This window comes from Elgaria multicarinata, chromosome 6, assembly GCF_023053635.1.
Source record: "Elgaria multicarinata webbii isolate HBS135686 ecotype San Diego chromosome 6, rElgMul1.1.pri, whole genome shotgun sequence".
Taxonomy (NCBI): domain Eukaryota; kingdom Metazoa; phylum Chordata; class Lepidosauria; order Squamata; family Anguidae; genus Elgaria; species Elgaria multicarinata.
Window position 1 is genome coordinate 70,892,508 of NC_086176.1, and position 27,224 is coordinate 70,919,731.

At 39.0% G+C, this 27,224-nt stretch overlaps 1 protein-coding gene across 5 annotated transcripts in view; it reads right to left on the reverse strand.

Annotated features, from left to right (window-relative positions):
• Positions 1-27,224, reverse strand: part of PAM (peptidylglycine alpha-amidating monooxygenase) — a 156,351-nt gene that overhangs the window by 50,111 nt on the left and 79,016 nt on the right. For all 5 annotated transcript variants that reach the window (XM_063129560.1, XM_063129559.1, XM_063129557.1 and 2 more), the window contains exons 6-12: positions 26,051-26,136; positions 25,156-25,239; positions 14,280-14,328; positions 11,862-11,929; positions 10,255-10,335; positions 7,143-7,219; positions 3,803-3,906 (exon numbers count right to left, since the gene is read on the reverse strand). In XM_063129560.1, coding sequence (XP_062985630.1) covers positions 3,803-3,906; positions 7,143-7,219; positions 10,255-10,335; positions 11,862-11,929; positions 14,280-14,328; positions 25,156-25,239; positions 26,051-26,136 — 549 coding nt within the window. The remainder of the gene's footprint in view (positions 1-3,802; positions 3,907-7,142; positions 7,220-10,254; positions 10,336-11,861; positions 11,930-14,279; positions 14,329-25,155; positions 25,240-26,050; positions 26,137-27,224) is intronic.

The following is a 27,224-nucleotide window of genomic DNA, read 5'->3' on the forward strand; positions in this document are numbered from 1 at the left end:
TTTGGATTCTATCCCCTCTGCTCAGCTGATCCACAGAAAGGCAGTGAAAATGGGCTAGGGATGAGGTTGATGGGCCACATAGGGAGCCTTGTAGGTCGCATTGGGTCTGTGGATGAGAGGTTACCCTCCCCTGTTCTGTGGGATACCCAGAAAATATAGGAGATGATTTATATATAACTAACCTGAATGACAAAAGCTGGCTGTACAATACTTTATCCTAGATGCAAACTTTACACTTTAGAATTTAAAAGTAATTTCAGCATCTTCAGGCAATATAGAAAATATTAGCATTGCCTGATCTTAAAGTTTATGGAACTTTTCCTTATTTTAACTCCCAGCTAGTTTCTGGATTTGGAATCTCAAAGAGATATAGCATTTATTGCTTTGATATTAGCAAGACAGAGAGCCACAAATAGCGGGGAGGGGGAGGGAGAATGTTTGAAGACCATTATTATTTTTTATGCAAAACACACACACACACACACTTATACTGTTATTTTTAGGCTGGGCTTCAGGCAGTCCAGAATTACAGCATCACACAAAGAAATGACCTGCTCTAAATAAATAGTCCTGTCTAAACAAATAGTCTTCTTACAGGACAGAACAAAACTGTAAGTGGCCATTCCTTACCTGCTTAGTGGTCCAGGAACAGATCAGGAAGAAGCTTCCTAACCAAGTTTGACCAAGATTTTCAATTAACAGGCTAACAAACTAGTATGGCAGTATCATACAATAAGTATGTGTATGTTACACTATGAATTAATCAGGGATGAGAACAATCCAAAGGAAAAAAGGGAACCTACATGGAAACACACAAAGCTGCCTTGTACCAAGGGCAGGCCAATGGATTAGTTCAGTGTTGTGTTGCACTGACTGGCAGTAGGTCTCCAGGGTTGAGACAGGATATGCTAGGATTGAAAATGGGAACTTCTGCCCACGAAACATATAATCTAGCACTGAGCTAGGGTCCTTTCCCAAGAGCTCTTTTGCCTTAAGGTCGTCTAACCGATTTTAATAATATAGGAAGCTGCGTTATACCAAGTCAGACTATTTTGCCTATCTAGCCCAATATAGTGGCTCTCTGTCAGAAATCCTTCCTATCACCTGTTAGGAGTCTTGTAACGGGAAATGTCAGGAACTGAACCTTGAATTTTCTGAGTACAAAGCAGGTACTCTACCACCGAATTATGCTCCCTCTGTGTCAGGTATCAGTGATCATCAAATCAGAACATAGTTATTATGGATTCTGAGACATCCTACTACTGACTGATCAATCCAGCGTCAGAATTACTTGCGCCTGTTCCCTTTAGCTTGTTTCTTTTAACTTCCTTTCTACTTAGCCTGCTCCTCCCTGCTCCCCACAATATTAGTTGCTTCTCTAAATATTAATCACAGCTGTTTGTTCTACCATGCTTCCCACCTCACCTTAGAGACTGATGCCAGATAAGTTCTTCCAACCCAACCTAGAACTTAGGTGGGTTGCTGATTGCTAGTCTAAATCCAACAAAAAACACAGGGTAGGAAATTAACTGTTTCATTGTAATTAATCTCTGCATCCATATGCTACCATCCTTAAAATAATTTTCTTAGAACAACTTTGCAAAGGAAATGAAGAACAAGTATAGGTAGGAAAAAAAGAGTGGGTGTTCTTAAAATAAATGTTCAGAAGACAGGCATTGCAGCTCAGTAAGCTGAAGGATATGAGCTAAGTGAAACAATTATTCTACACAATGAGTAGGAAAAAAATCACAACCTTTCAGAAAAAATCATTATAACTATCAGCCCATTGCACGGAAGCAGTTAAAATAATCAAAGACACTTTTAGCACTAGGAGAGAATATTAAACACAGTACATGTGCCAGACACAGTAAACCATGCTGAACCAAAAGCTCTTGAACGTAATAAGAATAAACGCTAATAAATAAACAACAACAAGAACTATTACTAATGATGATAATGAAAAAGGAGATCCATCGGATATGCACTCATGGCAGAAGAATAACCCCCATGTCTATGTCCTTTTCTATCATGTAGACAAGAACACACAATACAAAATTATAACAATATCAATATCATCATCATCATCATCATCATCATCTATTCGAGTCTTCCTGTGCTTGCACTAATCTAGCAAAACTGCACCAACTCATGCATCAAGGGAGTATAAGCAGAATCAGGGTAATCTCTTCATTTGCAGAGTATCAAAGATTCTCCAGAAAAAAACTTAAGGGTATCCATAATAACTCTAAATCATGGATTCTGAGTGAATGAGAGGGGGAAATTGACAACTGAGTGGGAGTGGGAAATAGAATGGAGCGGCTGTAAGAGGAGGTTTACATAAACACATAGGTTTATATAAAAGGGTAGAAAGAACCATTGAATGGATAGGTCACTTTCTGGTTCACATAGTGAACACTTATTTTTAAATGTCCCAATATCAATAAAGAAATCAAAGATTTAAATGTAGCTGGCTTTGGGGAAAGTTTGCACACCCCACCCTACAGGAAAACTCTAAAAACGGAGAGAAAAACTGGAGTGGCTAGAATTCTGAACAAAAGTACACTTCTCAGAACACTGTTTTGTTGCAGGGGCCCTTTTGCCTTTACTATTTGTAGATATCACAACACAGCACTGCCGCTTTGGGGGAGGTGTATATGACCCTGTTCAGAAGAGACCTTAAACCATGGCTTTAAGCACAGTGGTTAAGCCAGAAAACCAGGCTGTGTTCAGACCACACCTCAAACCACATTCAACAGCTGTAACCATGGTGAATAAAACAAAAAGCCTTATTTGCTGTGGTTAAAGCCATGGTTTAAGGTGTCTTCTGAACAGGTCCTATATGCTTTGTGAGAAAAGTATAGCTCTTATATAGTTAAAAGGAGAAGCTTATTCAAGCAAGGGTGCAGGAGATATGGAGTCATTCTGTCATCATACTAGGCTCAGGTAAGTGCAGCTTTTTCATCAATGCCAAATATATATTGCTAGAAGAAATGTATTCTTGGCAGATGTACATCTCCGCATAGCCCCTATCAGCACTAGCATTTTAACACTTAAAAAAACAATGACTACCACCACCACCACATTAAATGTGATAGAAACTGAGAAAATCTGTCTTTGTTCCTTTCATACAATATACCAGAAAAGGAGACATTCAACCCATACGGCCTTGCATGTCCATATCTGCTTTTACTGCTGTAGTTAAGAATCATATGGAAACTATATTAAAAAAAAATACCTAACTTCTGCTAGAATAACTATAACAATGAATAACATGTTGTTTACTCTGCTGGCTGGAAGTTTTTACCCATCAAGATACCACTTAAAATATATCAAATGGCACAGAGAGAGAAAGAGAGAGAACATATCAAGTTGAAAGATCCTGTCACCTCAAATCACTACGATAGTCTGATTAACACATATAATGACAAGTTTTCATTTGAACGTCTTGACCTGTGCTACAGACCACAGCATTAAGAACTCTTGGTGCATATATAATTATTTGAACATCTGAAACTCCACTTGTCCCTCTAGAGATTCTCAGAGTGGCTCACAATAGGAATTTTAAAAAATCAATAAGCAAACGCAACAACTAATGATTAAAACACAGCAAAAACAGCATAACCAATCAAAGCAGAGTTAAAATCAACAGATATAAGAAGTTTGGAAACTATATCCATGAGAATACATTAGCAACATATCCTTAGTAGTCTGCTCTGGTGTGCAGCTAATCATTGTTTTGACTCTTAAAAAGACAAGTATTGGTCACAATCATTAAGATCCTTAAAAATGCAGACACACATACCCTATGTATGTTTCTGAAGATCTACCTTCACCGGTAAAGACGCATCTTGCTGCTAGAGTGTCTCCATACTTGATTTCTACAGGATTTTCTACAGGGTAAAACGCCTGAGAAGAAAAACAAAACGGACAAGCATTTCAGACAACCACTCAGTAGGTTTCCTCCAATTTATCCAAAACTTGGGCTTATACGATACATCAGATGCATACTTTTTTAAAATTTAATTAGTTTGGAATTTCTGTTTCAGAACATATCCTTACAGAAATCCCCAATAGTCCTACTTCAAATAGCAGTTTAGGCGATTTGGCTCGAGAAACTTTTAAAGAGGAAATAGCTCTGCATGCATAACATAATTTTAGCATTCCTTGAAAAAGTTAACAGCAAATCAAACTGCTTTTTGAATTTAGAGGAATCTGGAGATTCTGGGGATAACATCTTCTAACAGGGCTTTTTTTTAAAGTGCACATTCTGAACTGTATGCACACCCCACCCTTGATTGCTGCCATGAAATTGAGCTGAATATATTAAATCTGCACAAAGAATCAAGTAAACTATCTTAACTCTCTCCCCACCAATGAAATATGTCATTTACTATTTTGAGGTTGTCTAGAGATGCAATGTATTTTCCACCAATTTTCTTTTAATGCCATCCCACAAGACGAATCATGCTGGTCATCGTGGTTGCTATGGAATCTGCTGAACTTTGTAAGCCTAGCTTACTGGCAAGATAAATAGCCACTGGTTATGTTCTGTTTTACTATGTAGGAGAGCTCTGCAATGCCTAGCATGCAAACACATTGAACACACAAATCTTCCTTAAGAGACACAATTCAGTTCAAGAGAGGCGAGACTGTTCTTAGCATGGTTGAAAAGAAACATACGTCCAGGATGCCAGACATTTTACAAGGTTAAAGTTAGATTAACGTATTATCTACTCTATTCATATTTGATCACAATATGACTGACTATTATAAATGATAGTGAATAGCAATGATGGTAATGCTACTGATGGTTTAATGGAATTCTGTGACAGTGGATTAAAGTTCCTTTTTACTCTGTCATGGCCTATGATTTCAACAATAATTTTGAGTCTCCAATCACATTCCTTTCCATTTACCAAAAAAGGGGTACTACAAGTAGTAAAAGTTGTCATGGGCTGGGCCCATGGTTCCTTTAAGAGAACATTTTTTGCTTCATCCTAGGGAGAGGGAGAGGGGTTTCTTTGTGTCTGAAAAGGGAGTAGCAAGTAAAATGCCAAGGCTGCACTGTGCGAGAAGCGCCTGGCATCTGATAACGCTTCCCTGGGCTGGTACCGGGGGGAGAGTAACAAGTTGCAGCTGTGCAATGTCTGGGAGCATTCCCCCCTCCCTTCAGGTATGAAAAAGATAAAAAGCTTGGGCACCCAAAGGTCCGGTCTCTTTCCTGTGGGTGTCAGGAGTCCAGTGTGTGCATGGTGAGCCAAATCATCCAGGCCGGGCCAGCTGGATGGCGGAAGCTCCACATGGCCACTGAGGGAAGGAGTCTAGTTCAAGTGGCGTGAAGCCGAGTCGAAGTGAGCAACAAAGAGGTTGAGTCTCAGAGTTAAGTGTTTGTTACCTTTTAGATTAGGTTTGGGTACAAGTGGTCAAAGGACCTTGCCAGAGTTACAGCTGGTGGGTGGGTAAGTGGGGAGTGAGTGTGGATTCAATTGGCTTGAGCGTTTAAAGGGTGAGGTTGAGGTATTAGTCCCTGCTGTCCTGAGTGTGTTATTCCTTTGTCCGTGTTTTTCCCCCAAACTTCTTATGTGTTTACCTTAATGTGTGGACCCTTACGGAAGTGTGTAGTGTGAAGAATAAAAGTGTTTGGTCCCTATCTCCGGAGTGTGGCGTCGTTTCCTTGAGAACCTAGACTTCAAAGGGTTAAGAAGTGTCAGTGAGGGTGTGTGTGTCTGGGCTGGCTGAGTCAGACCCCCCTTCTCCGGCCGGGGAATCGCTGAGTCAAACCGAGCAGTTCCACCACAAAAGTGTCCATTGAAAAAGTTGTAATAGCTTAACTTGACCTATGATTTGTATGAAAATGAAGCAGCAAAGCATGATCTTGTTCACTAATGATGCATTATTATTGCAACACCACAATGCATATAATACTGGAAATATCTCACTGCAAGTCAAATTACTATTATGAAACTCCACTCTTTTTTTTGGATGAAAACACTTGCCTTCAATAGGTACCCAACTTTACTCTGCATGTTTTAATTCCCTATGAAAACTTGGGAATAAGTAACATTGAAATAAGTCCTATTTACATTGGGCATTATCCAATACCGCCACTGAGCCTCCACTCATTTTGTTGCACCCACTGGACCAACTGCTAGTGCACTAGGAAGCTGTGTTTCTGCTCATTTCTGGAATGGAACAGATTAGTAGAGCTTCCTTCTGCATGCTCTGCTAACCTGCCCTACCTGGAAACCAGTGTTTTTGCTCATTTCTGGTGGTCAGACAGCATCAGATACTGGGTTCTGTGTAAAAACATGAAGGCATGGGCTCCCTATATAACAAGAGTTGCAAAAAAAGAAAGAGGGAGGAAAGGAAAGGAAAGTGGAAACAAAATACTAGCTAGGATCCTAATATACTCTGTGGACAGTTTTTTTTTTTAAATCAGCATCTCCAACACACACACCTTTGAAACCAATGGGAGTTGCAAAAGCAATGTGTAATAACGGTATGAAAATTCGCTGTTCAAAGCCGGGGGGGGGGGTATTAGTGCTTGGCATAAGCCAGTCTTTTCCCAACCTGCTGCCCATCAGATGTTTTGGAATACAAGTCTCAGCATTCTTTACCATTGGCCATGCTGGCTGGGACTGATGGGAGTTGAAGTCCAAAACATCTGAAGGCCATCAGGTTGGAGAAGACTAGCATATAAGCCCTTCTCCTGCCTCATGTAGCTCTTTGCCTGCTGCTTGCCCTTTGATCCATGAGCTGTTTCATTAAATAGCTACCCCCAGCTTATTCAAACATATCCACTGCCCCCATCCACTTTACCTTGTAGACTGGTGCAAGATAAGCTCTGCCAACTCAGCCCAGCTGCCAGCCCCTGACCAATGTATAGTTGGGCTATTGATGGTTGACCCAGCCCCTGACAATGTATTAGAAACGTGGAACCGAATGCTGCACTAATTTCAAACAGCTGATTTGCCATGGGAATCTTCACTCTTTCCAGGCTTAACCTGCAACTACACAGCTGTCAAGTTAATTTCAAGAACCATTGGAAACATAAAGGAATGAATTTAGATCTTCCACTTATTCCTAGACTATGAAACACATTAACCCTCCACCCACCCATGAAAAATGCCAACAAAACATACCTGTGGCAACTGAGGACTCTGCCTGCCAATAAGCGTCCATTGACCGTCTCTAATTCTGTACCCGCTTACTACTTTTCCTGCAAAATAAAATTATTAGTTTTAAAATAACACATTTAGGGAGTTAATACTTTCCCCCATAGTTTGTAACTATTATGCTACTTACATTTTCATATTTAGGAAGAGAAATAATTCAAAGAAATTACATAAAATTGGCTTACTGGTTCTGTTTTTAACCAATTAAAATGCTAAAAGCCTTGGGTCCAGCATATTATCTCCACTTTGCTAACTTTTACATACGTCGTGTATATCTCCTCCCAATTATAGCAACTTTGCACCAGGACCAACATTTAATCAATCATTTAAATGTTGGAATCTTAGTGGATTAATCAATCCACTATAAAACTGCTCCAATTAATTGGGTAACAGATTTTAAAAAGATATGTAGTTTTGTTTAAATACCAATGCTTCTGAAACTGCAGACAGTAGACACCATCTTAAAAGGCAACCCTCTTTCTGTCTTACACTGGAGTTAATGTTGCTTCTAAAATAATAATACCATATTTCTTCAATTCTAAGACACACTTTTCCCCCCATATAAACATCTCTATAAACGGGGTGCATCTTAGAATCGTGAATGTATTTATTATTTATTAGAATCAAAGCTTTTTTCTGTTGGTACTGAAATTAGTGTGCGTCTTACAATCGATGGCGTCTTAGAATCGAAGAAATACGGTAATAATAATAATAATAATAATAATAATAATAATAATAATAATAAATCTCTTACAAACTCATGGCGATTTTTCTAGACGGACATTGCTAAGTCATGCTATCTTTTACAGATTCAGGAATTTCCTGACAACTGAGCATGTTTTAAGTATGACTGCTTTCTGGATGTTGTTGTGGATGTATGTTGATAGGCCCAGTTTCTGAAGGTTTTCTGTATAGTTTTTTTATGTGATGCTGGTGACTGATGTGGCTAATGGAATAATTGTGACCTTTTCCTGTTACCATAGTTCTTTGACTTCCATGGCCAGTGGTGTATATTCTTCTCTCTTTTCATCTTCCTTTTCAACAACATTTTTGTCATTCAGTATTGCTATGTTGATGAGTTATGTGTGTTTTTCTTTTTTGTCTATGACTCTTATGTTTGGTCAGTTGCAAGGTATTGTTTTGTTCCAATATATTTTATGATCTGCATTTTCCAAGATTGTTTTGGGTGATTATGTATAGTATGGTGTAGGTTGTTTGATAAGATTGAATTTGATGGCCAGTTGTTGGTGAATTATTTTTGCAGCTGTATTGTGTCTGTCCGTATAGTCCATTCCTGCCAGAATTTTACATCTTCCTGTTACATGGGGTTTATTGTTTCTTGGAATTGATGGCATTTCCCGCATAGGTCTGTTGTTATATTGTTATCTTTTATGATGTATTTTTGGTAGTTCTTGGTTGCTATAATTTGATCCTGTATAGCTATTAGGAATCCTTCTGTTTCTGGAAATAGCTCACCCTTCCTGAGCCATTCGTACAATTGTTCTTTGTTTATTTGTGGGTTCTGTATTATGTTGTAGTGCTCCCCATGGAGTCCTTTCTGTGCCCGCTTTTCTTTTTTCTCTGCTAGTGAGAGTGGTCGTGTTTGGTCTTCATTTTGTAGTGCTAGGTTGAGTGTGGTGTAGTTTTTATCTGCTTTGACTATGGCTTTTTGGATGGGGGTGTTTTTAGTGTGGAAGAATTTTCTGAGTGATTTTATCTGTTTAGCATGGATTGTGTTAATGTCCAGCAGATCTCTTCCTCCTTCTTTCCTGCTGGTTGTTATTCCTTCAATATATGAGTTGGGATGGAGCATGCGGTGTTTTGTGAGTTTTGTGAGATTGAGTCTGTTTATTTCTTCGAGTTCAGTGTGTGGCCAGTGTATGATTCTGAATAAGTATGTGAGGATGGGTATTGCATAGGTTTTGATGGCTTTGAAAAGTTTTTAGAGTTGAGTTTGGATTTTAGGATTTGTGATAGGTAAGTTTTATATTGCATTCTTAGTTGAATTTTTACTGTGGAGTAATTGATTTTTGTGTTTTGTTGGAATCCTAAGTATTTGTATGTTTTATTTTCTTCCATGTTATCTATTATTAATTATTATTATTACTGCATTTATATCCCATCTTTTTTCCTCCAAGGAACCCAAGGTGGTGTACATAATCCTCCTAATCTCCATTTTATCCTCATAACAACAACCCTGTGAGATAGGCTGGGTTGACAGTCTCTGACTGGCCCAAAGTCCCCCAGTGGGCTTCCATGGCTGAGTGGGGACTAGAACCCGGATCTCCCGACTCCCAGTCCAACAGGGTTTTGCTATTTTATTGTTTTACTCTGTACAGCACCATGTACATTGATGGTGCTATATAAATAAATAATAATAATAAAATAATAATAATAATAATAATAATACACCACACTGGTGGGGCGATATGCATCTATCATCTAAAAACAGTGTAACAATATTCTTTGCTTTAGAATTGCTGTTTTTACCCATATGCAACTCAGCATATTTAAATGTCGCTATAGGTAGCCCACCAATTCCAGGGAGCTCCTTATCCAGAGCAAACAAACAAGGGAGCAAACATGGAGTTTGAGGGAGACTCTAAGAGGCTTGTGAGTGAGTCCAGCTAATAAAGCATCTCAACCCTAGTAACAAAGTGGTAGAATAATAAGACGTTAAGCACACAGGCAAGTTTAGCAACAGAGTATGGAGGCCAGGGAAGTTGACCCTGCCCCTGTTCTGACAGTAAATAATTTAGCTTTCCACATAAAGAAACACAGGAAAGGATCCAACTGTGTCTAGCAGCTAGCAATATTTATGTTGCAGTAGCAGAAACCAAATGCTTAACAATGTTAAGAGGGCTTGCTAGCACAAGGAATTTCCTGAGAAGCTCACCTTCTATATTTAATTCACACATAGGGCTTAACTTATATTACAGCTAACAGTGCAGTCTCTACCCAGAAGTAAGTCCCAGAAGTAAGTCCACCCCTTGCCTTTGGCTTTTCCTCACATATAATATTGTAGCCTAAACCAGTTAGGAAAGACAATAACCAATAACCAATGAATAAAAGGGCTTACCTAAGTGATGGGTGTGCACTCTATAAGCAAACAAGTGCATTGGGTACATTTTATAATGGCAAGCAATATCGGCATTCACCGCTGTTATAAAACACAGAAGAAAATCAGGGGAAATGACATCAACATGAGTTGAAACAATTAATTAGAAATACTGTTGCAAAATGAAGTTAAATAACTATTTGGAAATCCATCCATGTGAATAGACTGGGTAAAACCTGATTTTTATTACTACAAAATAGTATTTTTGTATAGTCTTTTATTCACATGTTGCTCTTAAGGGCTGCTCTATGCATTTAAGTCTGAGATGAGCAATTTGTGGTCCTCCAGATGTTTTGGGGTACAACTAGACAGCACAGGCAATAGTGAGGGATGATAGGAGTTGTAGGACAAAATAGCTGAAAGGCCACAAATTACCCACCCCTGATTTACAGTGAAGGGACAACATGGATACATCCATTCACATGTATGGTGTTATTCCTGTCATGAATACAAAAGAGACCAGTCTAAGCATACAGAAGCTCCACATGTGCACTGGATTATAAAGAGAAATCTGGATGCTGCCCAACACATGATTTCCAACAAATATTTCAGAGGAAACAGCACACACACACACGTGATAATAACACCATCATTACAACATCAGTATCATAAAAGAACATAATGGCAGCATTACATGAACGAGTTTGGATGAGCCTCAAGCTTATAGACATCCCTGCTCTCCTTGTACAACACTTCCATTTTTAACTAACTGTAGTTTAGGGTCACATCTGAAGCCAGACAAACTGTGGTTAGTCTTAACTAACTATGGTTTACTGAAACAGCTTCAAACATTACTTTATGGGGCTGGTTAGTTTCAATAATAATGATAATAATGATATATTTATTTATTTGTTACCATCCTCTCCCTCTGGATTGAGGCGGGGTACAACACAAATAACCACTATGGTTAAGAAATAGTTTATTGTTAAATCCAAATGCAGTAAATACTTAAGTCGAACTTGGATACTCTTAATTAAGAGTAGTTAAACAAAAGATGTTACAAGCTGTCTATCCTTTATTATAATAATATGTTGCTCACTTTTCAATAATAGTAAGTTACACGTTACTCTGTCCTGAAACTAAAGCTTTAACACATGCACACACACAAATCTCCAACACACTAAGACAAAACTGCTATCACCAATAGGTATTTCAGGACATGTTAACATTCATTCGAGAAACACCCATAAAAATATGTATCTCAATATTAAAACATGCAGTTCTTCTGCACTTATACAGATTCCATTTTAAAACCATCTGAAAAAGTAGACTCACTAATGGTTAAAGGAATCCATCCTTTCTTTAATAAGAATAATGAAAAGTCATGCATTTAGAATTCCTTAGTCTAACAGAGCTGATAGACCTTTTCTCAGATTACACTGTCAATTTGTCTGTGTAATAAAGATCCTTCTAGCTTAGTTCCCTATAATCTGTATTGAAATTTGTATTCAAGTTATATTGCTTCCAATGTAAAACCATGGTATTGACAGTTTTATTATATATATATCATATGAAATTATATCCTACAGTGAAACATCTATAAAGATTTGGGGAGGGGAGTTATTCACCTTTCTCTCCTGGTGGTATAACAGTATCCACGGACATCATGAGATACATGCCAGCAATCATAGGCTGTCTTTAAAGAGGAAGAAAAAAAGACGAAACACAAATCAAGACATTGCATAAAAATACACCAAATCACTAGTTATATCGCACCTTCTAATAACATAGTTTTGAACTGATACAAGGACTGGGAACATCAGACTGATGAGCCCAATCCATTTGACAAAAGGTTCCCTATGCAGGCTGTGGAGGGTTGGGCTCCTTCTGCAGGTCACTCCCCACTCTCCAAGCCTCACTGCCTGGCCTGGAGGCTACCAGGACTTGAGAAGGAAGTGGCGATGGGAAGCCTTTTATTATTATTTCCAATCACAGATCGGTGATAACAAGAGGATTCATCTTAAATGGCACATTGGCTGAACACTCTCGGCTGTTGCTCCTTTCTTCTTGACCCCACAACGGAAATGATAAGGAGAAGTGAAACTCGCGGAGTCCCCTCGCTTTGGGTGTGGCTTGCCTGCCCAAATTAGGGTGGCACTCAAAGGAGGCACCCGACTCAGCTACCACTTGGAGCAAACACTCCTCCAAGCTCCAGCTGAGCCCATTTCTCTATGCAGAAAGCAGCACAGGGCTCAGTGCCTCTCTCCACTTGGAGAAATGAAAAGTAGGTGGAACGGGGGCAGATGTTGTCAGGGGAAGGAGGGAGGAACTATAGAGAACTGGTTCCTGCCCCCTTGATGTTATCCAGCGACTGGATTAGTCTGCAGGGTGGGAGAGCAGGGGGAGACACACAATCGCTTCTGGACTGAAAATTTGTATCATGCCGATTAGTAAATGCTATAAAAGTGCCCATTATGCAGAGATCTTCATTTATATCACATTGTAAAGTAAGAGTAGTTTACTGATACTAAAAGTCAGAAAAAGTGGCATAAGTTACTAATGCTTTTCCTTTAATGTGCAAAAATAGGGATTGTGCATGAGATCCATGTACAATTCCTGCTTTGCACCTTACACCCGAAATGGGGGAAACAGTATTACAACCCACTTGCATTTCTGCTTTCCCACTGGCTCTAACAGATGTTCATATTTGAGTCAATGTATAATCTGACATTTGACACAGGAAAGAGGGAAAAGACAAGAAGCTCTGAACATTCATTGGCTTTTATCAACCCTATCAGGCAGAAACACATTGTCTATTGGTTAATTTGTTTCTGGGACAACAAATTAAACCACTAACCCATTTCAATTTCAATGTTGATAATTTAGCAATCTAAATTATTTCTCCCACAGTGAAAAGCAGCTGGATAGGGTGGTGTGTTTATTTTCAAGAGGATCACAGCACAGTAGAAAAGGTTGATCCCCACCTCCCCACAATTCCTATCATGCTTACTGCCCAGCCCAGTTTTTGCTGTTTTGAAATGAAAAAGTAAGGTAACTGCAAACATGCATTTAATGCACCATGTGTACACTACATGGGTGCCTGTTCGTGCAGAGGGCTAGTTTATAAAATTCTTGGGGAAAGAATGAACCCTAAAACAAAGGACTCCATTCATACTGGCTAAGAGGTTTGTGCTGATCCTCCAACCAACGCTATTGTAGTGCTAATACACTGCCATGCAAAGCCATCAAGTAATAACCTGCTATCAAAAGAAAGAGCAACGGAGATATGATAAACACACAAAACTTTAATCTGAAGCTGAATTTACGGTTTGGGGGACATGTTGCCAAAGCAGGGGAAGGGGAAGATGAAGCAAGCGAAGACCCAACAGCAATCCTCCCCTGTAGCAATCTGGGCTTCTTTGGGATTATTGAGGGAGAGGGAGGCTAAAGCCAGAAACCCTGATTGGAAGCGCTCCTTCTGCACTGTCATTAGTGGCATGGAAGCAATAATCCTGGCTGCTTTGGGGCACTGGGGGAGGACAAGGACATGAAGTCACTTGCGTTCCCCTTCCCATGAAACAAGGTAAATATACTTTAATAATATAAATAACGGGAGCAACGCAGCAGCAAGTTTGGCTTGGTGGGAAAAGTAGAGAAGTACAGAACAAACTTTTTAAAAATGAAAAACAAACAAAGAAAAAGGAGTGGTAAGCAAAATCTGCTGGGAATATTGACTTCAGCTATATAATAAATGTTGAACATTCATTTTTCAAGGCAGAAAAGCCAACTAGTTATTTCTTTCCTTTAGTCCAACTTGCCTTTTCCCAATTAAAAATATATATTCAGAAGCCAATCTGAAGGTATTCACCAGCAGTCTGTTAAAAATTAAACAAACCCCAAACCCCTACATATTCTGAGATTCTGTTTAAGACTACACCTGCAAAAGGATTTTGTTCCCCTGTCATAAAGTCTGTGAGACAAAGCTCACATTAATCTCTTCTAAAGAAGATAAATTGTTACAAGAAAGGTGGTGGAAATATACTTACTTTTGATTAGTCAGATGTAAAGTTACACCAGAACAGTCTTTGTGATTATCTGCACAAAGTATTAAAATTGAGTTTAAGTATAATCATTGGCATTTTTCCTGTTAGCACTTGAAAGCAATAATTAAGTAGTTTCTTCATAAATTTCTTATTAGACAATCTGTATGTCAAGCATAAATGAGTTTTTCTGGGCATGTATAAAGTCATTCTACTGTGTCAGAGATGAAGACACTTTATTTGCATCAAAATCTCTTTCAATGTAGTAACAATATGAACAATTTGTTTAATGTACTGCCAACAGAAACTTGGAAGTTGGTCATTGCATTTTTCCCCAGTGCAAAATATTTTTGCTGCTAAACACGAGTACAGCTTTAGACATTCAAGGTACCTAAAACAAGCTGTTGAATTTGGTGTCGAAAGCTTCTTGTGTTTGGATGTTACCACTACTGAACACAGGTCTGGGTAACCTCTGGGGGGTTAAGTTCACTGGGGAGATGCTAAAGCTTCTTCCTCCCCCTTCCAGCAATCCTGGCTTCTTTGGGGTTATGAAAGGGGAGGGATGCTAAAGCATCCCGGTTGTGCTTTTTATACTTTATTTATCCTGGTTGTGCTTTTTATACTGTATTTTGTATTTGTGCTTTTAACCTGTTGGTTGTTTTATTATGGTTTTAATTTTTGTGAACCGCCCAGAGAGCTTCGGCTATTGGGCGGTATAAAAATGTAATAAATAAATAAATAAAAATAAATATCTCTCATTCCCCAGAGACCCTGATTGGAATCACTCCTTCCCCCCTGCCATTGGCATGAAGTCACTTGTGTTCCCCTTCCCATGAAACAAGGTTAGACTGTTAGTTATACTGTTAGTTTTTCCCTACCCTGTGCCTGTTTACCCTACCCAGTGCCTGTTTGCATTCCCTTCCCCTCCTTATTGCTTTACTATGACTTTATTAGAATGTAAGCCTATGCGGCAGGGTCTTGCTATTTACTGTTTTACTCTGTACAGCACCATGTACATTGATGGTGCTATATAAATAAATAAATAAATAAATAATAATAATAATAATAATAATAATAATAATAATAATAATAAAGGTAAATATACTTGCTCTGACTTCTCTTTGTCTCCTGATATACCTCTAAATTTATCCATTCTGCCCCTAGTGTGCCCCCATTACAGGCCACAGAAGGGCCCTTTACTCCCCATCTCTGTCTTCTCTTGCTCCTGTGTTTATTACGAACAACACAGCCAGCTTCGGCTGATACACCAGCTGTACCCTTTCCTAAAGTCGAAAGACCTAGGAAGTAGTGCACGCGCTGGTAACTTCGAGGTTTGGCTTCTATAATGCGCTCTACATAGGGCTACCTTTGTGCCTAGTCGGGAAACTTCAACTAGATAAAAATATGGTAGCCAGGTTGGTCACCAGTACACCTAGGGGTGACCACATTACACCAGTCTTAAAATCTCTTCACTGGCTGCCAATTAGTTTCTGGCCGAACTATAAAGTGTTGGTTATCACCTTTAAAACCCTACATGGTATGTGTCCAGGCTACCTGCGGGATCGCCTTCTCCCGTACAATTCGCCTCGCACACTCAGGTCCTCTGGGAAGACTTTACTCCAGCCAACAAAAACAAGGCTGACAACTATTACCCAGAGGGCCTTTTCTTCTGCCACTCCCAGTTTGTGGAATGGCTTCCCGGGAGAGATCTGTCAACTTAACAGTCTTCCAGAATTTAAGAAAGCCATAAAGACTGATCTCTTCTGGCAGGCCTACCCAGTTGAATTTTAAGATGCCTTTTTTAATGGTGTGCTGCTTTTAATGATGCACTGGTTTAAAATGTTTGAATTAGTTGTATGTATTTTATGGTGTTTTTATTTGTGTTGTACCCCACCTCGATCCAGAGGGAGAGGCGGGTAACAAATATATTATTATTATTATTATTACAGGTTGGTATACTAATCAATCATTCTCTCCTATAAAATGTTGTGATTAATACAACTTGTATTCATTCTTAATCTTTGTCAGGGAGCTGATTTCTTCCCTTTAGTCTAGACTCTAGAGTAATGCATAGTCTACTGTGTAGACCTCTGTAAAAACAAAATTCCCAACATTTCTAGGTTTGTTGGGTAAATATCAAAACATGCACACATACGCGCATTCAGCAACTGTTACCACTATACGATCACAGCAACAGTTACCATGCATTTCCCATAGGATTACTCATCCCTCCATTCACTGCTTCTGGGCAGAGGGCAACAGTATGCTCAACCAACCTCCCTGATGAGATGATCAGCAGGTTTACTGGTAGGGTTAAAATGATGGAAGAGGGCACGGCCTGCCTGTTCCATCCTGTCAATCTATGCCAAACCCCTGCTGATTGCTTCTCAGACTAATTTCAGCTGAATATTTAGCCATTCCAGCTGCTAAGAAAAAGCAACTGAAGGGAAGCTCTGCACAGCATAACATGAAAACAGGGGGAAGGGAAGGGAGGAGGGAAAGTTACAGGGGGGAACCCCTGCATATTTGCTGGGGGACAGGGATTTCCCCTCCATCTGCCCCTTCCTTTCCTCCAAAGATTGTGTGTAAGGTCAAGGCATAACAGATGCACATGTGTGCACACAAAAGTAAGACGATTGTATTTGTCCCCCTCCCTGTTCTCCATCACCAACTGTCTGTGTCTCTACGTGAATTTATGCACATGTATATCAGTGTACCTATTTATTTACAAAAAGCCAGATTCCAGCTGGACATCAGTAAAAGACATTTCCTGACAGAGCAGTATGACAATGGAACCAGTTACCTAGGGAGGCCGTGGGCTCTCCCACACTAGAGGCATTCAAGAGGCAGCTGGACAACCATCTGTCAGGTATGCTTTATGGTGGATTACTGCATTGAGAAGGGGTTGAACATGATAGCCTTATAGGCTCCTTCCAACTCTACCATTTTATGATTCTTTGATTCTATGTTTGTGTATATAGGTGGGCACATGGAAAAGCCCAAGGTTTTTCTTCTTCTGCCCCATTCTCTCCACCAACCATGTATGTGCAACTGTATATAATATGGATGGAGAGCTTCAGAACCATTCCTTCCACCAGCTGTGTTATGGAACCAATGAGCATGTTTGTGGCATAGGTGCAAGAGTGTGTTTGTCCCCACAGTGAGTAGAACAGGGGTGGGCAAGACAAAGACTGCATGTGCTCCCCTCAGCTTTTAGTACCCCCAAACTTGGTGGCATGGTAGCAGCAAAGAAAAAAAATAGTTCAACAGCAAACCACAAGAGAGGCTTAAAAGGGAGAAATATTTTTTGCCACCACTGCACCACCAGATATTGGCACCACTGCAGCAGGAGTGCAGCTCATGGTGGGGTGGGGTCAAACGGGATGGAAAGAAGCCCCCCAGACTCCCTGAAACTGCCCACCCCTGGAGTAGAGGGATGAAATAGAAGGATAGGTGGTGGTTAATCCTCTGTGAAATCGTCTTTCACAAAGCAGCAGTTCTACTGATTTTAGTAGTATATTGCATGCAGATCATACTAGATTCCTAAAGCAATAAGAACTGGTGAATGTGCAGACAGCATACATGCTTTATCAAAATCATTGTCACTTTTGGAAAAGTAACTGAATTTTAAAAATATATAAATATTGAGTTACTGCTTTACAGTACACGTCTAATTGTTTCATAGTGTTTTAAATCTTTCTAATAACTTCTTAGCTTTCTAGCAACACTGAATCACTGCTAACACCAATCTTATTTCCATAACAATTGTTTCTTCCTAGTAACTAGAGGCTGAAACAACCTGATTTTAAGTGGCAATGAAAAATGATCTTGTTTTCATCATAGACCTACCTATCAAATTACATGTGTCCTCCATGAAATGTCTCTCAATGGTTGTTAGCTTTGATACTCAAAGGAAACCTCCATGGTCAGAGGCAATATGTTTCTTTACACCTGATGCTGAGACAAAGAGGATTGCCAACATACTAAAGCCCTCCTTATGAGTTTCCAGAGACATGATTTGTCTGAATACCATTGGCAGTTCTTACAGTACTACTTTATTATTATATTATGAATACTGGGAGCTGTTTTATACAACATATGGAGCTGTAAAAAGTCCAGGGATGCAAATAAGGAAGATAGATGAAGGCAAAGGGGATTTGTTCACTACAGAGATATGGGGAAAAGCAACACTCTTTTTAGAAAATTTTGACTGCTTTGTAATCTCTCTTATTCAACCTCAAACAATCTTGTGAAGTAGATTGCTTTCATTTTACAGACAGTCAGAGATGTCACACTGACTGATTGTAATTTGCCCAAGGCAATATTCTCTAACTGAGCATGGATTTGGATCCGGTTATGATCAGCTAAGGCTGGTGGTCACCCAAAAGTAGCAAATGTCACTGGGACAAGAAGATGCTTTAGGATGGAGAAGATTTTTGCCTACTATCTCCCCAAATACAACCGTTTTATAACTCATGTTCCTGTATTGAAGACATTTGATTGTGCCATGAGCCATTAGGAAATCCGGATCAACAAACCCTGGACAGGAGAATTTAAGAAAAGAGCATAAGTATAAAGTGGGGCGGGGGGAGAGAATGAAAAACATCTAAACAACATAAAATCTGTACATTACTTTTGAGTTATTTGAAATATATTTGAAATAAAAAGAGCTAGTTTGCAGGAATCGGTTTATATATATATATATATACACACACACTATATATCACACACACACACACACACACACACACACACACACAGTATGTATTATTATAAATAGCCAAATTACAGGGAACAGATAAATGTTAAGGCAATTTCAACTTAAAGAAAATATTTGCTTTAATAAATTCTGTTCAACCCATTTTAGTTAAGCATCCGTTAGGGCAGACTCATTTCACACAAAATAGTTTCAAGTAATTTCTACTTTATCCACACTTGTTAGATTGCTAGGCTGTAGCACTCATATAGTTAGGTCAAGCAAACGGGTCCAGCTGTCTTCGCATCTGGAGTGAATAAAAAGCGCTTTGTGAATAAGCCAGACATTACAAATACAAACCCTAAGAAAATTACTGTGCTACCTCCAAATCCACATCACTGCATACTTCAGGAAATTTGCTTGCTGTGCTAAAGCAAGTAAAATCTGGGGTAGGATTCAGTCTTGCATAAGAGATCAAATCAACTACTAAGTCCTTTTATTTTTGCAAGTAACACACTAGCCCCATGTTAAATATTCATGATGTATAAACAAGAGCTCCCATTCACAGTAGCAGAATATCCACACATATGGGCCTACTTTCTTTTATACCATCCACTTCTCAAAATGGTCATGTCTAAGAGCACTCCACTCAGCAGATTTGATAAGCCGAAAGAAATGGGATCATAACATTTGCTTTTTTGGCAAGTGCTGCATCAGCTAAGCAGATTGCTAGAACACAATACAATCCTTACACACCACCTTAAAATCATCTTCCCTATTTGCCACTCAGTCTAGGATAATTCCTTTGATTTTGCATTTCAGCTAGAGAGCAAGTACATACTGCTACAGGACAAATAAATTATTAGCTTCCATTTGCCCTGTGGCAAAGAGAGAAAAATGCATTCATCCCCCCCTCAGAAGCAGGTTTCTTTCAAAGCTGATTCTCTATGCAGAGCTTCCAACCGAGATCAAACAAGAAGCTGTGCTTACTAGTGTGGTTTAATAGCACTTCTGGATTGCAGAGTGTATGTAACAAAATCCATTGTGATATGCATATCAGCTCCTAATTCTTTGATCACTGGAAAAAATAAATGGTAACTGCCACTCAGAAGATACGTTAAAGGTTTATGAAGTTGAAATACCCTAAACTCAGGATTAATTGTACAAGGATTACAGCTAAAAAGCAGAAGCAACCAAAACAAAATTTCCAAGTCCTGACTCATTTGTGAAATACTTACAAAGGGGAGTTATTATAAATTTGTCCAGTTAAGTAGCATGCGAAATAATATTGAGACAAGGAGGTCTGACTGCTACGAAATTATTATGAACTAGACAAGAATGGAATATTGTACAAGTATATTCTGCATCTATGAAAGAAACAGCTGCATAAACATATTCTACGACATTGTAATTAAATTCATGTGTAAGAACACCATGCAGATGAACATCTTAAAGTTTTTTGGAAAAGCAGCAAAGGATTTATCTGCGAATGTAACTGGCAAATACAAATTTAAAACAAAACTACTTGTTTAAAACAGTCAAAACTTCTGTTTATGCAATGGAATTTATTCTTTTCAGTTTTAATTTTTTAAATTGTAAGCAAAGTAAGATTTGGAAACATTGTGAGTTATCTTATTGAGACTGATCTCTGAACACACAAAAATGTGTTATGCAGTATGAATTTTAATTTTGTCTAATTTCTGTGACAATAGTGTCATTAATGGGTTGGATCCAACAATGTCATTCCATTGACTGAAGCAGTTCCATCAGAGGAACCAAAAAGGGTCAATTGCCCCTGCAGCCTCCAACACACCCTCAAAATCTGTTCCTCGGGGCTGGGAAAAACCTCTGGAGCAAATTTCTGGTTGGTGCAGAGTGCTGCAGAAGGAAGAAGAGAGGGAGAAGCTCCCACCATGCCAGCAGATCTCTGCTAGTAGGATGATAGATTTAACCTAAAGTCACAGAGGAAGCAATCCCATGTCCCCTTTGTTTTTTTGGTCCGAGCTCACAGACAGTGCTTAGATCTGGGATCCAGGAAACTGTGCTCCCTGCCCCCTCCCTTTGCAGCCAGCACAGAGTGAACAACGATGGTTGACTTTCTGTGCTTGGTAAACTGAGTATGGAGAGAATGAAAGGGGGGAAGTCCTGGTGGCTGGGAGGAGAGAAGACAATGGAAGCTGATTTAGGCAGCTTTCTAAGAGCCTATGTGGTCTCCAAAGTCCCCAGCTAGACAGCCAAAAAAATAGGGCGGACAGAGCACAGAGATGAGGATCACTTCCGTTCTGCAGCCACTCTGCATTGGATAGTCATTAGTCCCTGAGTTGATAAAACTGATAAAATATCTATTTTATAAATACTTGGAATGAGATATATGAAAAAATGGAAGCATGGACACATAGTGAAAAGTAGAAATGGATACAGTCTAAAAAACACAATCCCTTTTCAGAAGCAATATTTTGCACCCACATGTCTTCTAAAATCTCCCAACTCAGACTAAGCCACTGAGATCCTGATGTGTGAGTATTACATTTTCTTGCTATAAATGAAAAGGAAGTAGAATTTGTACCTCATCCTCAATTGGGACAATACTATCTCTTACATTGTTGTTGGCTGCTTATGAGACTCTGCATTGAAAGGGATATTTGTGACAGTCAGTACCAATCCTGGGACAGGTGAGATAGTCTTGTCATTTTTTTAAACATTCCTCTCACAAAATGGGTACCTATTGCACTACAAAATAAATTAGCCCAAGAAAGAATTGCCTGAACAAATGTAATCAAGAAAGAGTATGCTATAAAATTGTAGCCATCTAGTGACAGAGAACTGTCATTGTCTGCAGAACTGCCTACAAAGACCCCTGGGGCACTATCCTGTTGATCAGAAACCCCTGAACTTGGAGGTGTCCAATCAATCAATGCAGGGGGAGAGGAACAGCAGAGGCAATGTTCTTCTTCCCATTTTCCACGTTTTGCTAGATGGGCTTTTCAGCCCATCTAACTAGGGTGCTTCGGAGTGGGGCAAAAGGAGACTGGAAGAAGCTCAGGGTAACTTGTGTCCTGGCCTCTCTGGTCTCCCTCTCTCTGAGGTTGCGTTTCCGACCTCAGAGAGCCACTCCATGCAGTTCTCTCCAGTTGTGAGGAGGTGTGGAGATCCAATACCCCCTTCGAAGGTCAAGCACTGTCTCTGACCTCGGAAGGGTTTTTACAAGCCATCCTATGTTCCTTACGACATCACATAGGGGCCATAGGACGGCTCTCTCCAACTATAAGCCTATATGCATTACCGGGGAGTAAGTCTCAGTGGGGCTTAGTTCTGAGTTGACATGCATAGGATTTCCCTGCTAATCAGCATATTTGATTGCAAGTAATTTACATGCTTAACCAACAGTTATTATAGATGCTGGGCTAATATAATAACTTCTTTAAAACATAAATACATTTAAAACAAATCAGAGTCTTGTAGCACACTGAAGGATAACAAATTTATTATTGCATAAGCTTTCATGGACACAGATGCATGTTGCTATCCTCAGTTTGCTGTTATACATAGATAGAAGTATAGAGAGGGGAGGCAAAATTTAAAAGTGATGTTTAATGCATTCATACAATAGCAGGTGACAATTCAATTACATAATAATTTGTTTTTACATTTTTCTTTCCTGTACAGCTAGATGTGTAGAACTTGCAAACTTAGGATGCACCTGATGAAATTAACTCCAGTCCACAAAACCTTATGCTGTAATTAAAGTGTTAGTCTTTAGCACAACAGACTAACGCAGCTATGGCTTTGAAAATTATCTTTGCAATTGCCATTTTAAAAAAGGAAGAATTAGCCACTCATTCTAATGTTAAATGTCACTGAATCAGAACTGTGTAAAAGGTTGTTCTTAGGAAGAGCTATATAGCTGTTCCATGAAGGGGCCCTGTTATCCCCAGCACCTCGCTAGGATTCCTTTTAACATGTGTGAATCTGTGGCAATTCAAGAACAACGCAATGTATAAACACCAAAAGTGTGTGTGTTTGTGGTGGGGGGGGACGGCCAGAAAGAAATTCGTATGTAGTGTATAAGGCTTGCAATGTGCAATGCTCACAGCGCATTCTGCAAAGAACAATATGCTATGAAACAAAATGTTAAAGATTACACTGGAAACTTGCCAGTGCAAACACAACCATTACATAGGAACTAGGGGGAAACAATATACCAAGCACGGTTGCTGTGCAATTTAAATTCATCTCGATGCAGCTAGCGCTGGACAACACAGTGCTTCATGGGTTGCTGCCATTATCAAGCTTGAGCCCTTGGAGTTTCTAAATCAGAAACCATCTTCACTTGCTAAAAATTAAAAGGTCAGAACACAAGATTCACTCATTATTGAAAAGAGTCTCACTGGCATGGTGTCACACCTGTGAGCTTTGCTTTAACAAACTGCCAGGATCAGCAACAAATGAAAGATATTCAAGAGGGCTGTCAGGAGTATTTTATTTATTTATTTATTACATATTCAGTATCACTGAATATTAATTCCCTTGCTAAAGTTAATAGCAAGATTTAATAAAATTTAATATGATTTAATAAAATTTAAGCAATCGGTAGCTTGGTTCGCACATGCTGTTATCGTGAATGAATCTGAAACATGGCTGACCACTCTGCTCCATCTGAACGTGGAAACAGCAAACAACCAATGGACCTACCATTGGTAATTTGGCTAGCATTAAGTATGAACCAGGAACTCCAGCTTGTCTTTCCCCTGATAAGCCAGAGAAACAACCTAGCAATAAACCATAGGTTTTTTCTCTAGCTTCTCAGAGGAAAGATAAGCCAGAGTTTCTGGTTCACACTTAACACTAACAAACCATGGGCAAAAGATCAATGGGTTGTTTAACTATTCTCACTGATCCCACAGTCTTGATTGGTCTTGTTCATAATAACCTACATTTAAAATAAATAATAAATAAATAAAAAGTAGGTTGGCATGAGGTGCAAACCAGGCCAATATCATGAACATGCAGGTATAAGTTAACTTCTTCTCCTTTTAAAAATAACAACTAATTTATACTATAATGGTTATTTAAAATGGATCCCTTTTATGGAAGATTTCAGCTTTTGATACAATATTGCAATGAACCATGCACAAGTTTGGCCCTGATAAGAAATGAATGACCTTCAGTCCCTCTACGGTTTCCAGGAGATCTTCCTGCAATTCCCTCTCCATTCCCAAATTTAACGAGGTGGGGGAAAGCAGAAGGGGTCTTGAGAAGTGCAACTACAGGCTGTCAGGCCCTGGAAGCTATGATGCAACCTTCCCCAACTTGGTATCATCCAGATGTTTTGAACTTCAACTCCTATTATTGTTCTTATCATTATTTACATTTCTATACCACCCCATAGGCAAAGCTCTCTGGGTGGTTTACAAAAGATTAAAACATTAAACATTAAAAATTGATATTTAAAAACATAAAAACATAAAAATTTAAAAACATAAGAATCGACATCATACAAAGACAACATCCATTTAAAAACAACTTTGAGCTTTCAGCCAGACCTACATATAGATCTGGGGTTGATTAAAACTCAAAAAATGCTGTTAAATGCCTGGGAGAAGAGAATAGTTTTGATTAGCATCAGCTAGCATGGTCAATGGAGAGGATTGCCGACAGTTGTAGTCCCAAACATCTGGAGAGCTCGTGTTTGGGGAAGGCTGCTATCACTCAAGCTGACTATAACAGCCAGGGACACCAGAAATTATTGTAACTCTATGGCCTATGCTTTTCAGTGTCCCTGCATGCTGCTTTGGATATCATTAGAAGCTTCCAAGTCCTCAATGGGCCCCTGTCAATGGCCATGGTCCACACTACTTTCCGCATCAGTAAATTAGGGAAGACATGGTGGTGACAAAGATGGCTACAAGGCATTCCTGATTACATAATCAGAAAGGCAGAGCCTAAAGGCATTACCAATATGAAATAGATCCAATTTAAAATCAGATTAATTCTCGCAGTCCAGCAAATGACTTTCAAATCTATTTACTATACACAGACCAAATGCAGGAATGTCTACCAGAGCACCTTAAACTGCCATTGCTATTGTAACTTATTTCAGTAACTAGCTAATTACTCATTTCATTTTTTTAATTCTATATTTATCTATACTGTCATATTAAAATAACATTTGAAGATCGCACATACCTTTGAATGCACTAACATCGCCATAATGTACTTGGAGTACAAAGTATTTGCTACCCTTTTCTCCTCCAACTTTGAATCCAACACCTTAGCATGAAAAAAAGATGAACTGAAGTTCAAGAAATTATATGCAAACATATTATATGCAAACAATAGGTTGACAACCTAAAGCAAGAAACACAATTAAAATCCTAAAACATCTATATTAAGGATTGTGGGGTAAGTTCTTATTCTAATACTTTTAAAATACACACAAGGCTCATTTCTGAAGTACCTCTTCAAGGAAAATATAACATTGGAACTGAAAGTTCTGCATATGTCCTGGCTTTGGAAAGTGGGAGGATCAAATAGAAACAGACAACAAGATATCCCAAGTTTATGTATGTATTTTTATTTAATTTTATTAGGGGGAAATGTCTGGGTTTTTTCTTTTCTTTTCACATCAGTGGCTTAGCTCACTGTTGGTGGGAATATGGAACACTGAGGTTTACTTGGTGTAATGTAAGATAAAATAATAATCTTGACAGTGACCTGCTACAAACCAAATAGAATTCACCACCAATCCATCATTTATAAGCCATAAAAAGTTATCTCCAATTGCAGCAAAGAAGACAGCAGAGAAATGCAGTCTGTGATAAAATTTGTTCAGGCCTATATTAAAACGAAAAAGCAAGGTAAAACCTTCCCAACTTCCCAGCTTTTGGTAGCAATTTACCCAAATGAGCAATTTGTAGTTTAAGGCTCCAGTTTTCTCAAGGAGGAGCATTAATAACCATTATGAGAGAGGGGGGGAGACTCTAAAGATTTGATTATATAGATATGTACACACACACAAATCATGCTATGTCCACTCCTACCACACACATATTTGGATGTCAGATCAAGATCAAGCCCTTACCGTTCGGAAGTCTTGTTGGTGGTGCATTTCTTGCCCAAGCATACAGAATATTGGATGTGTCCATGCATGTTCCTCCATCGCAGTCCCTGAAAGTAATACACATAGTATTACTGTAATCTGTAAGATTATAGTCTGTAATCTCTAAAGTATTTAATTTCATTTGCCACCAGAAACTACTTCTACATTCTTTTCAAAGAGAGCATCTTTTGGAACCATGTTGTACTCTACAAAGTAGAATAGTTTTACAATTAGGACAGTATTTCTCATACTATTTCTAAAATTTGCTCTATCTTTTGAGCCTCCCACTTCACAAGTAGCCAACTCTTCAGCTGGCAATATTTTATTTATTACATTTATATCCCATTTTACTTTCAGAAAGCTCAAGACAGTGTACTCAGTTCCATTTTATCTTCACAACCACCATCTGAGGTAGGTCCAATTACGAAATAAGATGTGGCCGAAGGTCACCTAGGAAGCTTCATGACATTGCATGGATTTGAATCTGGGTCTCTCCAGTCTGACACTCTAACTACACTACACACTGGCTCAGACTCAGAGGCAAGCACAGAACACTCACACAGCATGTGTACAATTACTAATCTGTGTTTAAGGACCAAGACACTATAGCCCAACGGTGGTATCAGAAAGAAACTAGAAAAGAGCATTGAAGATCCAAAGACATCACTAAAGCAAATCAATTACTATTTGGCATATATATGATCTATACTGGAACTGCTACCAGGAGGAGGGTTAAAAGGTGCCCTACTAACCATGTTAGGATCCTGATTCAAATTGGGACCCCTGCACTTACTCTAGAGATGTGGTTTTTAAAACTGCGAGCTATGCCTTTAGAGTAATATGTGCTTTGGCCCTGAAACTTCTTCGTAAAACTGACCAATGAAGGAGAAGTAGCAACTCTTTGTAGCTGTGATGTGTACTCTAGCAGCGTGGGTGGTTCAATGGTAAACCATGCTGCCAAGAACTTTTCCCTTGTGAAATTTTGTGCTCCTTTTGCAGAGTGACCCACCTTACAGTCTGAAGGTGCAATGATGATCAATCTGCAATGATGTTTCCATAAAAAATGCTTCTGGAAGTTTGTTCCTCAATTTGAATAGTCAAAGCCACCCATAGAAGAAAAACTATATACTGTCTCAGTACTTTGATTAGATTGTGC